The 14,359-nt window shown below is 33.8% G+C and overlaps 1 protein-coding gene across 1 annotated transcript; it reads right to left on the reverse strand.

Moving 5' to 3' along the window:
- Window positions 1-7,147: 7,147 nt before the first annotated feature.
- Window positions 7,148-10,619, reverse strand: LOC115969033 (putative calcium-transporting ATPase 13, plasma membrane-type). The gene has a single exon (XM_031088591.1). The coding sequence runs from the start codon at window positions 10,392-10,394 to the stop codon at window positions 7,320-7,322; it is 3,075 nt and encodes a 1,024-aa protein (XP_030944451.1). The 5' UTR covers window positions 10,395-10,619; the 3' UTR covers window positions 7,148-7,319.
- Window positions 10,620-14,359: the final 3,740 nt, after the last annotated feature.

The following is a 14,359-nucleotide window of genomic DNA, read 5'->3' on the forward strand; positions in this document are numbered from 1 at the left end:
TGAAAAGATAACTTATTTGCTTAAATTCACATTTTGTCTTACATTTAAGCAAACAAACTTAGCCAAATATTATGTATGCTTTTCTTTTTTTCTTGTTCTTGAGTCATCCTACAGCTTTTAGACCTTGATCCTCTTTGAAAATAGGCTATGAAGTAATGTTACTCGTCTTTTATTCATAAAATGCAAAGAAAGAATGAAAAAAGTGCTACAATTTTGGTAGTGTCAATAAACTCTTAGTCTGGGCCCTTCTTCATATCAGAATTTTGTCTTCACAACAATTTTACTAGTATTCTTTTCTTGTCCTTGAGTCATTCAGCTACTTATCAATATAATTGTGTACTTTTTTAAACCTTGATCCCAAAAGTAAAAGGGAAAAAATGGACAAAAAAGTATTGTTGAACATCTATTCTTCTTGAAATTCTGGGAAAAAAAAAAAAACTAACAGTACTAGTTACTAAAAACTTGTTTGCCTGAGTCCATGTAAGACAATGGTTTGATTGCAGACCTGGTTTGAAGATGATTGTTGGATCTCTGCATCATAAATGCTTTGAAGCCAAGGATGGGCAGCTGGTTCTCCATTTGTTGCTACATTCTGTTGGTACCTAAATTGTTAGAGGCTTTTACTCAAAAGTTAGAGGCTGCCCCGTGTGCAAATTCTTTTATTTTTCCATCTCATGAGTTTATCTGGAAGAAAGTGTAATTGTCACAATTTTCTCTATTGTTTGTTTAGGTGAATCTTTTTCTTCGACGAATGTTATTATTCTTATGTCTATGTTGTTGGGGTATTCCACTCCTAAAGATTTAATTTTTTTAAGGCTTGTATTATATATATTTACTAGATTATGTGTGCAGGTTCTGTGTTTTAACTGCTTACCATCATTATAATGATCTAAGCTACATTACTTTTTAGTACTTTAAGCTCTTTTCACATGATTTTTTACTTGAATTGTGGCTCAGATTGATGCACAACCTTTTAGATTAATATGCATGGAAGGCTACAGAAAGTTGTTTGAATTGTCCTGTCCCAGGCTAGTCCTCAGGAAATCAAGATCATCTGTCACAAATTGTTTCTAGGAAAGCAGATTTCTTAGTGAAATATGGAAAATGATGCATTGAGCTCTCATGATATGTAGTTCAGTATAATTTTCTTTTTATTCTTAGAACAATACATCTGCTGAATATGAAATATTGGAGTTTGGCTATAATATGTTTTGTTTTCTTTACAAAAGCATCATTACTTCTTTGAGTTAGCGTTTTTTGTGACCCTTTAAGAAGATTGGATTCTAATGCAGCTGGAATGGTTCCAAGCAGTCTAGACTTGCATTCTCTTAAGCACAGTGTCTAATAGTTTTGTTACATATCCACATAGTGAACATCCACATATTTTGAAACACATGAAAAGAATCAAGACATATACTTCAATTCAAGAACCTAAGATTTATGTCTTAGCTATTTACAACAGAACCTAAAATCAGAAAACTCATCATGAAATTATTAATAGAATTGAAGGATGAAGTGGTAAAAAAACTAAATTATTCTGGTATCCAATTTTGTAATTAACTATGCTTAAGAATTATTCATAACTGCTAGCAGGAAATGCAATGCTCCAAATAAGCAAATTCTTTGGACAAAGCATCAATACCAATACAATCCCTTCATTGGCCTTGCTTCAGCAACTCAATATTGGCAGAGGTATGTTACTTAGTATTCCTTTATATACGTTACCCTTTTTTTTTTTTTTTTTCAATTAAGCTAACGAAAACTTGTGGATGGTCAAAGCTATTGATAATAGTGGTATTCTTAACCTTCTTGTATGTCGAAGGTAAAACCTCCTCTAAACTTTAGGGTTGATGAAATGGTCACCAGATATAAGCCTTGTCAATGGGATTTGTCAACATGACAATGGCAAAAAGAAGATTTGCATGGACATGTAGGTAGTGACGAGAATTAGTTTGGAGGAACCCCATTGACAAGACTTACAACTGGAGGAACCAAATTTAAATTACTTTTTTAAAGGAATATATTTAATTCTTGGCCCCTTAAATTTAATTATAAGTGCATTATGATCTCAAGGAGAATGGGAAGAAGAAATTTGAACTATTAACCGCTGCTTCTTGAGGAGTAGTCCCCAGTGTTGTTAAAGAAGTGTGCTTAAGAGCTCAAAGTTCAAAGCTCCAAGGTCTAAGCGCTTCATTTGGTTGAAGAAAAGTCAATTAATAAAGCATGCCTCAGGCACACTTTTGTAATGCTTTTTGAAGAAGCACGAAGGCATGATATTTATTTATTTATTTATTATTATTCTAAAAAAAATATATGAATCACTAAATTAATTTCTCAAAAAAGGAAATGACACGGAGTCATGGACCATTGACTTGTTAGAAAAATACTATGTTTAAGGTGCTGTATTACACACACACATACATAAAAGTCTATATATCAAAAGATATGAAGAATAATTTACTATTCTTGTGCTTTTTGGCCTTTGCCTTTTGGAATTTTTTGATTGAACCATATACTTCCTTTAATCATAGCTATCGTAGTTGGTTTTCTTAAGCACAAGACCATTATATAAAATGTTACATATAAACTTTCTATAACTAGTTTATGTAAAATTTGAACTTACAAACTTTGTACAATTGTACTATCTAAATTAGCTCATAGGAAAATATATTACTATTTTGGTTTTTTATTTATTTTTATATATTATTGCTATTAATATTTTTATTAGAGGTTATTTATATAATATTTGAAAAATGTGTGTTTTACTTCAATTAGGTGTGCTCTTGCGCATTTTGTCTAAGATCCAAGAAGTGTATGCACTTGATTCTTTTACCAACTCTGGTGGTCCCTAACACGTTATGCTACCTCTTGGGGTAAATGAAAATTTTCTTGCAGTGATATATGTTTCAAAAATTAACATTAGATACAAAATAACTTCTGACTCTAGCCACGTTTGGAAGGTTGCTGAGTAGCAATGCAGGATTACAAAGAAATCCATTTTGAGTGTCTCTCTCAGCTGCTCTAGGTTGGCCTTCATCAAAATAAATTGGATATTGACTATGAGATGAAAATGGACAACTTTTGAATGTTTTTTTTCTGGCATAGTACACTGTACACACATCTTTAAAATCTTAAGACATATGTAGGTTTGTCATCTAAGAGCTATAAATGAACTCTCCTTAGCCACTCTAGAGTATATTTAGATACCGCTTATTTTGCTGAAATTGAAAAATTACTACTGAAAGTACTATAAATAAAGGTAAAAGTTAGTTGAAATAGTATAGTGGAGCCCATAAATAGTATCAAAAAATGTAATGGAGTCTATAAATAATATAAAAAGTAAGCTAAATAATGAAATAATTTTAATTTTTAATTCTAACCCAATCGCAGCCTAGATCCTTAATTTTGTCGGTGCATTGCACCATGTGGGTCCAGCCCATTCTTTTGCTTAGCTTATTAAAAGTGCTTGTTGGACAAGCTGCAGAGAAGTCAGCAAATAAATTGAGCTTGCTGAAGAAGCTTGCCAAAAAGGAAGAATAGAAGTCATCTTTTTCTTTTCTCTAATATCAAGTACAAAAGTCAAGGCAAGGAATTAATCTTTTTGCTCTGCTCTTCAGGCAAGCAATTTCTGAATTTAATATGCCCATTTCTGCTTCATCATCTAAATTCATATTAGACATGATGTTCTTCAAGGTAATCATGAATCTGCTCTTTTCCTCACAGAGTTCATTCAACCTTTCTTTTGAAGCTCCGCAGAGTTGTCATTTGATCCTCTGTGTAAAGCATAAGGTAAAATAAGGTGAAGATTGGCTCTTTAAATTTGTCATATAAGATATAACCGTATGTGGATTTCCAGGTTTTGAATTCTGTTCCTTTTTAGTACTGGCACTTGAAACCGTATTATTATCCTTGTTGTTTTTGTTGTTCTTGGAGGTTCGAAAACCCATTGAATTGCAGATTTTTATCGGGCTTGGCATTGCTTTTGTAGAAAATAGGCATTGCATGGTATGTATATGTTGATGTATTTTTTTTCCCATAATTACAAACATATATTGACATATTTATTTTATTTTTAAATATATACAACGTACATAATAAACACACATGATAAAGGGAAATTGCTGACACAAACAAGCAAAAGAGGATGGCATCATAGTTCCTTTCCCAAAAGCTAATTCAGTATGTTTGAAGGTTTTCCCAGAATCTGGAATTTTGAAGAGGAAGCCACTATCCTATTATAACTATAAAATAATTCAAAGGTTTAAAAGACTTAAAAAAAAGAAAAAAAGAAAAAAGGCACTACCAAATCTCTAGACAAATAATCAAAGAATCTTTATCAAGCAGTTTTTGTTATGATTTTTGTATGATTGGATGAATGCCTTGGGTAAAATTGCAAGTCTATTTTGTCTTAGTTTTCCTACTTTTGAATTTCAGCCATAGATCAAAAAATAATAAAATAAAAATTTAAAGGTACATATACACACACTGACACGCACACACTACCAGAGGGGTCCACAAAGCCAGAGTGGGCTCAGTAGTATGGCTGTAAACAAACTGAGCCAAGTCAAAATTAAAAATTCAGACTGGTTAATTTTATTTTATTTTGAACACAAGTCAAGCTTGAGCTGGTCACCAAACAATATTACATGTTCAACCTTGATTCATTTTCTTGTTGAACAAGTTTAAGGTTGTTTATGAGTTACTTGATTAACTTTTTTTTTTTCCATATATAGTAAAACAATGACTAAATTTATTTTTTTTCCTTCACAAACTTATGAATTTTTACTACAAATGGACCGTTTTTATAATCAAATAAACTATAAATAATACTTTGATGTCATATGAACTTATTTACAAATTTATACAATCTAATTTCAAGCCGTATACTTTTACACAAACATACATATAAAAATATAATATTAAATATAAATTTTTTTTTTTTGAGGAAAAGATATAGTTAAATTAAGTCTCATGTTCATGAGCTTATTCAAGAACACATTATTATGATTCAAATTGGCTTGTTTAATAGTCAAGTTTATATTTGGGCTTGACCCTGGGATGTTTGCTAAACAAATGAACATAAACTAGCCTTTTTCCAAGTGAAGCTTGAGTTGTTTATAAATAGCTTTGTTTGTTTACCGCCCTTCTCAAGTCAGGTTGGCCTCGGGATAGGATTAAAAAGAAAAAGGTTCTCTTTTAATCTCAATACTTGGATCACAAATTTTTTTTAATCTTTTAACTTTTTATCTTTTCTCTCTCCTATTATAACTATAAAATATTTCAAAGGTTTAAAAGACTTAAAAAAAAGAAAAAAAGAAAAAAGGCACTACCAAATCTCTAGACAAGTAATCAAAGAATCTTTATCAAGCAGTTTTTGTTATGATTTTTGTATGATTGGATGAATGCCTTGGGTAAAATTGCAAGTCTATTTGTCTTAGTTTTCCTACTTTTGAATTTCAGCCATAGATCAAAAAATAATAAAATAAAAATTTAAAGGTACATATACACACACTGACACGCACACACTTCCAGAGGGGTCCACAAGGCCAGAGTGGGCTCAGTAGTATGGCTGTAAACAAACTGAGCCAAGTCAAAATTAAAAATTCAGACTGGTTAATTTTATTTTATTTTGAACACAAGTCAAGCTTGAGCTGGTCACCAAACAATATTACATGTTCAACCTTGATTCATTTTCTTGTTGAACAAGTTTAAGGTTGTTTATGAGTTACTTGATTAACTTTTTTTTTTTCCATATATAGTAAAACAATGACTAAATTTATTTTTTTTCCTTCACAAACTTATGAATTTTTACTACAAATGGACCGTTTTTATAATCAAATAAACTATAAATAATACTTTGATGTCATATGAACTTATTTACAAACTTATACAATCTAATTTCAAGCCGTATACTTTTACACAAACATACATATAAAAATATAATATTAAATATAATTTTTTTTTTTTTTTTGAGGAAAAGATATAGTTAAATTAAGTCTCATGTTCATGAGCTTATTCAAGAACACATTATTATGATTCAAATTGGCTTGTTTAATAGTCAAGTTTATATTTGGGCTTGACCCTGGGATGTTTGCTAAACAAATGAACATAAACTAGCCTTTTTCCAAGTGAAGCTCGAGTTGTTTATAAATAGCTTTGTTTGTTTACCGCCCTTCTCAAGTCAGGTTGGCCTCGGGATAGGATTAAAAAGAAAAAGGTTCTCTTTTAATCTCTATACTTGGATCACAAATTTTTTTTAATCTTTTAACTTTTTAGCTTTTCTCTCTCACATTTAAGTGCTATTCCACAGTGTAATAGCCCTTGTTATTGACTATTGCACCAATTTAAAATTTTAAATCCGGTTAAGCCCCCATTAGAATTAAGTTAGGAGCTATTTTGCTTTTGCCAAATCTAGAAAGACTCTTTTCTATTGGCTTGCAATGCTATACCTATGAAACTTTGCAAATGCTTTTGTATACACATAATGCATAAATACAATAAATTGACTTAAAATTTCTTTTACCATGCCTCAATAAGCAAACCTAGTACTTGTTTTTTATTATGCCTACTCGAAACGTGTCAAAGAGAAAACCTATCATGAGGTTAAAGTGCCCATAATTTCATGCAAGGCATTAGGTCCATATTATTACAAATGTTTTCTTATATATATATGTGTGTGTGTGTGTGTGTGCGCGCGCGCGCGCACACGCACTTGCATTTTTATTTTTATTTTTTTGATTCAATGACCTGTGTTACTGCTAAAATTTCTTTCCTTCTTCAACTGTAACTCTTAGAAATGACCTGTGTGAATACATTCTTCTGGATTCTTCTCCTTATTTTCCCCCTCTCCTGTATACCTACCTAGTTGGCCACAAACTGGAGCTGTTTATTAATTACTTTTATATGGGAAAATAGGTTGCATCAAAGTGTACCCTAGTTTGAGAAATCTTATACAAAATTCTGTTAGTGCAAAAAGAGAACTAGTTATTTACTTATATGATATATATCGCAACCTTGGAAAATGACTTTTTTCAGTCTTCATCCACAAGGTAGTTTACTGGTTGCATCTTAAGCAGTTACTTTATATATCAACTTGAGAGCAGTATGAATTCTAAACTGAAAATAATAGCAAATCTCCATAGGCATATTGAATGAATATCTTTCATCTTCTATTCAAGAAAATTCCATTCATGACATGATGAGGCAAACAGCTAGAAATCAAATTGAATATTTACATAAACTTGATTTGAGAAACAAATGAAAGCTAAGTACTTAAAACATTCCTGTCATTAGGCTAAGGGCTGATATTGGCTGGTCTTTCAGGATACAGAAGCTCTTTGGTTTCCCAACTGCTTGCTTGAAACTGGGATGCACTTTACAAGCCAACCAATTGGCCATGACAAAGCTGCAAGTCCAATGCAAACACCCCATTGCCCCCAATCCAGTCTCTCAGTATTGGCAAACCTCTTCAGAAACTCCACCATCACCAGCTGAAGAACTATGGTGATCCCAACAATTGCCATAAACAGCTTGTTCGTAAGTATCCCTTTGAATATATTCTTCTTCTCTAGTTTCCTTGCGTTAAATTCATTGAATACTTGGCAGAGGACAAAAGTATTGAAAATGAGGGTGCTCTTAATGCTCTCCTTTACACCAAAGATGGATTTTCCCTTAAATTGTAAAACCAATAAGATGGTTACTTGATACACAGCCTGTGCTATGAGATTCCTCCACATGATTCTTGTTATAAGTGGCTCCGATCGACCAACAGGTGGCTTTTCCATAAGATCATTAGTGGGTTTCTCAGTAGCCAAGGCTAAAGCTCCCAATGTATCCATTATCAGATTCACCCATAATAGTTGGACTGCAGTCAAAGGGACCTTACCAGAAGAAACAGCTGCAACAAAGTTGATAACAAGGGCAGCAACATTCACTGTGAGCTGAAACTGAAGAAATTTTTGAATATTAGTGTATACACACCTTCCCCACCTCAATACTGTTACCACAGAGGTAAAATTGTCATCCAAGATGACTATATCTGAGTTCTCTTTTGCCACTTCAGTTCCTTGGATCCCCATTGAAAGCCCAATGTCTGCTTCCTTTAGTGCAGGTGCATCATTAGTTCCATCACCTGTAACTGCAACCACATGACCTTTATGCTTCAAGCATTGTACCATAAGAAGTTTGTCAAAAGGAGATGACCTGGCCATTACAAGGATTGTGTCAACTTTTTCCATTCTCTCTTCAGGTGAGTAATTTCTAAATTGCACCCCTTCAACTACAGCTTCATCATCCAAATCCTCATAAGGATTGAGAATCTTGCATTCAAGGGCAATAGCCCTTGCTGTATGCACATTGTCACCAGTGATCATTTTGATATTCACTCCAGCAGCCCTGCAAGACTCCACAGCTGCACTGACTCCTGGCCGACATGGATCCTTCAAGCCAAGTAACCCTAATAATGTCAGCCCATTTTCTTCAAGCTTCTCAAGTACTTGTCCACTTTCTTCTTCAGCTTCTTTGTAGGCAAATGCAATGCATCTTAGGCTTTTTTGTGCCATATTCTTAATAATAGTCTCAAGCTGCAACTTTTCTTCCTCATCCATTACTTTCAGCACCCCTTCTCTATCATAATACGTAGAACACATGGCTAATGTCATTTCAGCAGCTCCCTTCCAATGAGTATGAATGGTCTTCTCATTGTTCCTCTTCACCAAAACCCCACTTCTCTTTTTCTCTGAATTGAAGGCCTCTACCTGGATTATGTTATAATTCTGCTTTACTGCTTCAACACTTGTATTTAAATTAAACACAGCCCAAGAAAGAATTGCTTTCTCAGTTGGACTACCAGAAATTTCAGGAACTGATGTAGAATGTGGTTTGTATACTGTACCAGTTGAGTTTAAGCTAACTGCTTGTTGTAGTAGTTTGAGAATATTACCTGCCAAACCCGCAAAAGTGTCATCTTTCACTGCTTCCTTTCCAAGCCAAAACTCTGTAACTTTCATTTCATTTAGTGTAAGAGTGCCTGTTTTGTCTGTGCAGATTATTGTAGCCGAGCCCATTGTCTCGCAAGAAGATAGTTTTCTGACCATAGCATTATCAGCCATCATGCATTTCATTGAATAAGCCAGAGTTAGAGTAACAGCCAGAGGTAAGCCTTCTGGAATAGCCACCACAATGATAGTAACGGCAGCAGAGACAATACTCACTACTACATTCATCAAATCATTAAACTTTGTCTTGCTGCCAATGAATTCCTTGTTTCCTTTGTCATCTCTAGTGTTCCCTGTGAAGTACCGAATCAACATAACAACAAGAACAAGTGCAGCCACCAACAGACCAATCTTCCCTATATAAGAAGTTAGCTTGTTGAGGCGTGCTTGCAATGGCGTCTCCTCATTCAAGTCACGATTTATAGAACTCATCATCTCACCCCATGCAGTGTTCATGCCCACAGAAGTGACGAGCATGAAACCATAGCCATCTGTGACCTTTGTGCCTGATAACATAAAGGGATTCCCTTGATTGATCTCAATGTGGTCACTTTCACCAGTCATGCTAGACTCATCCACCTTCAAAGAATGCCCTTCCAAGAATAACCCATCAGAGGGAACTTGATCACCAATCTTTAAGCACACAATATCACCCACAACAACATCAAATATCGATATAGGTTGGCGCCTCCCATCTCTCACAACTTCCACTCTTATATCACTACTCTTTGTTGAAAGCTTCTGAAATTGCTTTGATTGTTTAAAGTCACTCACTGCAGACACAGCAACCACCAAAAAGACAGCAAGAATAATACTCCCACCATCATACCACCCATCTTCCCAACCATGTTGCTTGATACCAAAGCCAAGAGAGAGAACAGCACATGCCAATAATATTAAAATAGTCGTATCTTTAAATGCATCAAACACAAATCTTAGAAACATTTTTGGTGGTGGTTTTTGGTATTTGTTGGCACCAAAGACATCCTGTCTATGAATAAGATCAGCCTCACAGCCATTGATACCGTTTTTTACATCAGTTTCAAGAATTAAAGCAAGTTCTTTAACCCCGCCAAACTCACTCAAAGACTCAAAGTTTTTGTCCCTTACCGTATCGCGGAGCTTCTTTGGATCAACAGTAAGCAAAGAAACGGGTTTGTTGTCACGTGGGGAGTCCTCGTTGATACGCTGCACGTCAATGGCAACGTAGGAAAGGGTGCGCAAGAGAGAGCCATCCTTGTCAAGGACTTTCTTGGACAAAGAAAAAAGGAGCCTGGTGAAAGATATGGCCGTGAAAGCCATCCTCCATCTCCGTTTGTGGGTCTTGGAGACTGACCACAAGTCTTCTTGTCCTTCATCACCTATCTCGCTAGGCTTTCGAAACCTCAAAGTAGACATAACAATGAAACCTAATAGAGATTAGAGAGTGAGTTTGTTACTGTGTACTCGTAGTCCAAGAAGAACAAATAAGGGTTTTTTTTTTTTTTTTTTTAATGAAAATACAAATAGAGCTTGGTATAATAAAAGGGTTTGAGAGAGAGAGAGAGAGAGAGAGAGAGAGACAATGCTAAGAGCTTATGGTGAATTGTACAGTGTGTGACAATTTTCTTTGTTTATATAGTGTAAGCTAAGAAGTTTCACTGTAAGTTCTTAGTAATTTCTGTGATAGATCTTACTACGTGTTATATGGTTATATGTAAATTTCATGGTTATATGTAACTTCCATGAAATTTACAAGATAAGATTATTCTGTGTAATATGTAACTTTTCTGGAATTTACAGGATAAAATTACTGTGTGTAATATGTAACTTTTTGTAATATAAGCTCTTTAATAATTGAGTTAGATTTTTTTTTTTTTTTCATTTTATAAATGATTATTGATTTTTTATTTTTGTAGATAAGGTTTACGTGGTGTGTGTGACTCTTTGTTATTTTATTATAGGAAAATAAGGATGTATTCAATATTTTTACCATTTATGGTTTTGTAAAACATAACTGTATTTTGAAAATAGAATCTTAATTGATTGAAACTTTTTTTTTGTAATTTTCCGAGTAATTATAGCATTCACGCCTTCCTTGCGTAGCACTAAAGGAGAAAAAGTGTGAGTAGTTGGACTACGTATTGGGTCACGGGCAATGGGTGCACATTAAAATATCTATGTATATTGAATGCTTTCTATTTAATTAATACGATCAAATTTGAGTGAACTTTTTACTTTTATGGAAAATTGGTACACAGCCGGTTTTTTTTTTTTTTTTTAGTGAAAATACAAATAGAGCTTGGGATAATAAAAGGGTTCCAGAGAGAGAGAGAGCCAATGCTAAGAGCTCATGGTGAATTGTACTACGTGTGCCAATTTTCTTTGTTTATATAGCGTAAGCTAAGAAGGTTCACTGTAGCTTCTTAGTAATTTTTGTGACAGATTTTATTACACATTATAAGGATATATGTAACTTTTCTGAAATTTACAAGATAGAATTACTTTGTATAATTCTTTGTAATATAAGCTCTTTAATAATTGAGATAGATTTTATTTATTTATTTATTTTATAAATGATTATTGATTTTTTTATTTTTGTAGATAAGGTTTACACGGTGTGTGTGATTCTTTGTTATTTTATTATAGGAAAATAAGGATGTATTCAATATTTTTACCATTTATGCTTTTTTAAAACTATAACTGTATTTTGAAAATAGAATCTTAATTGATTGAATATATATATATATATATATATATATATATATTGGTAATTTTCCGAGTAATTGTAGCATTCACGCCTTCCTTGCCAAAGAGAAAAAACTGTGAGTAGTTGGACTACCTATTGGGTCATGGGCAATGGGTGCACATTAAAATATCTATGTATATTGAATGCTTTCAATTTAATTAATACAATCAAATTTGAGTGAACTTTTTACTTTTATGGAAAATTGGTAACACACCCGGTTTTTTTTTTTTTTTTTTTTTGCGCGGGTTATATTGATTTGCCCTATTTAGTTGTTATTCTTGGTTTTCAAATTGGAACATTTCTTTCTTTCTTCTTTTTTTTTACTATTTTTTTTTATTATAATTCAATAACTATAATATTAGGAACAAATGATTTAAACCTTGGTTTTGTTCGAAAAAGAGAACAAGCAATACTACTGATTTACAAAGCTCTTAGCATTAAAAAATTTCTTCCAAGAAAATTTCTGAATATACCTTTGAAGACTTCTAATTAATTCTGAATTGTTCGGACTATGAATATAAATATGTTAAGCGCTCTATTTTGGCATATATATTATTAATAAGATTCTACCCCCACCCATTGCGAACCAGATCGTGACCTAGATGGACTAGTCAGAGCTCAGTACAATCTCAAAGAAGCAGCGGTGGCGACCTCAGCAACTTTGGAATTGAATGTGTATTTGAGAGAGAGAGATTCAGATGAGAAAGCATTAGCAATAATTAAATTTAGTTTTTTTTTTTTTTTTTGGGAGAAAGTAATTAAATTTAGTTTGTTGATGAATAGTATCTGAGAGATTCATATGAGAAAGCATTAACAATAATCAAAGTTAGTTTGTTGATATATATATATATATATATATATAGAGAGAGAGAGAGAGAGAGAGAGAGAGAGAGAGAGAGAGAGAGGTATTGTTCGCATGTTAACTTTGAAACGTAAAGTATTGAGTTTGATGCATGCTTGTAGGGGTGTTCGCGGTGCGATGCGGTGTGGTTTTAGGCCATTTTTAGCACCGCACTTTGCGATGTGGTTTAGCTAAAACCATAACTGCACCCGCATCTTGTTTTTGCGGTCACATGTGTAGTGTGGTGTGGTGTAATGCGGTTTAGAGTTTAACCAAAACCATAACCGCACCACACCTCATTTTTATGGTCACATGTGCGATACTATGTATAAGATGCGGTTTGAAGTCGGTATATTTTCCAAATTTTGGGCTTTTCCTACTCAGCCCAAAACTAATTTTTCCCTTTTTTGGGCCAAGTTTTTAATTATTGAGCTAGTTTTTCTTTATTTTGGGTTGGCTTTTTTAGTCAACACTTGCTAGAGTTATTAAACTTTTTTTTTTTTTAAACTAGGGTTATTAAACTATTAATAATATATTTAATATTAAAAATAAATAAATATATTAATATATAAAGAGGGTGCAGTGTGGTGCACTATTACTTGCGGTGCGGTGCGGTTATGCCATTTTGCAGGTGGTTTTGGTGCGGTTTTTGCGGTTTGTGCGGTTTATGCGGTTTGGTGAACACCCCTACATGCTTGTATTAGAAGACTAGCTATTATCTTATTGAAACATTATTTTCACTAGATTGGTGTTAATGCTTACTCTATCATTGGACAAAAAATAGAAAGAGACCAATCTATTTAAAATCACGCAATTTTGTTTAGTTGTTAGTTAATTACTGTACTAAAAATGCAAAAATCCTGCGAGATCTATAATTTGAATGCCAAGTTCCAACCCATACATTTCTGGTGGCAAAAATATGCTATAACGTTTGTTGTATTTTAAAATTTTAATTATTCACCTTATAATTCCGGAAAATTACATATTGGAAGGGAAAAAAAAATACTGGCTGCCCCTCTCCCCCAGCCAGCTTTTTATAGCTTATCGAACAACAAAAGTCCAACATAGATGTCCAAGCAGTTGTGGAGCTAGAAAATTTTCTGAAGGGGGCCAAATCAAATGTATCATTATATTCTAGTAGTTTTAATTTTTTATATAAATGTGTATGACTTTATTTTTAGAAAACAACAAAAATCTTTTGATAAAGACTAATGTGGGAACACTTCCCGCATTAAGCAGTTTTTGTCCGCTTTGGGGAGTCAGTCCCTCACGGTTTTGTCACGAAGGGGTGGGAGCTCAGGATTTTCACCCTTTGGGCTTGACACCCGAATCCCACATCGCCTAAGTAACATGTGCTAAGTAGTGGTACACTCATGGTCGCTCCAGAAGCTTATAAACCATGAGTAGGAGGGTTACTTAGACGATGTGGGACTCGGGTGTCAAGCCCAAAGGGGTGCTGAGTAGTGGTACACTCATGGTCGCTCCAGAAGCTTATAAACTATGAGTGGGAGGGTTACTTAGGCGATGTGGGACTTGGGTGTCAAGCCCAAAGGGTGAAAATCCTGAGCTCCCACCCCTTCGTGACAAAACCGTGAGGGACTGGCTCCCTAAAGCGGACAAAAAGTGCTTAATACAAGAAGTGTTCCCACTAGGGTAAATTGCAAATTACATCCCTAAAGTTTGGGAGTGATTAGATTTTATACCCTGAAATTTTAGAATTTAGATTTTACCTTCTGAAGTTTGGGGTGTTTGGATTTTACACCCCCAAATTCTGAAACTTTAAGGTGTGAAATC

Source organism: Quercus lobata, chromosome 11, assembly GCF_001633185.2.
Source record: "Quercus lobata isolate SW786 chromosome 11, ValleyOak3.0 Primary Assembly, whole genome shotgun sequence".
NCBI lineage: Eukaryota > Viridiplantae > Streptophyta > Magnoliopsida > Fagales > Fagaceae > Quercus > Quercus lobata.

Excerpts from the sequence above, each read along its gene's own strand:
- LOC115969033 (XM_031088591.1), bottom strand. The coding sequence starts at position 10,394 with ATGTCTACTTTGAGGTTTCGAAAGCCTAGCGAGATAGGTGATGAAGGA.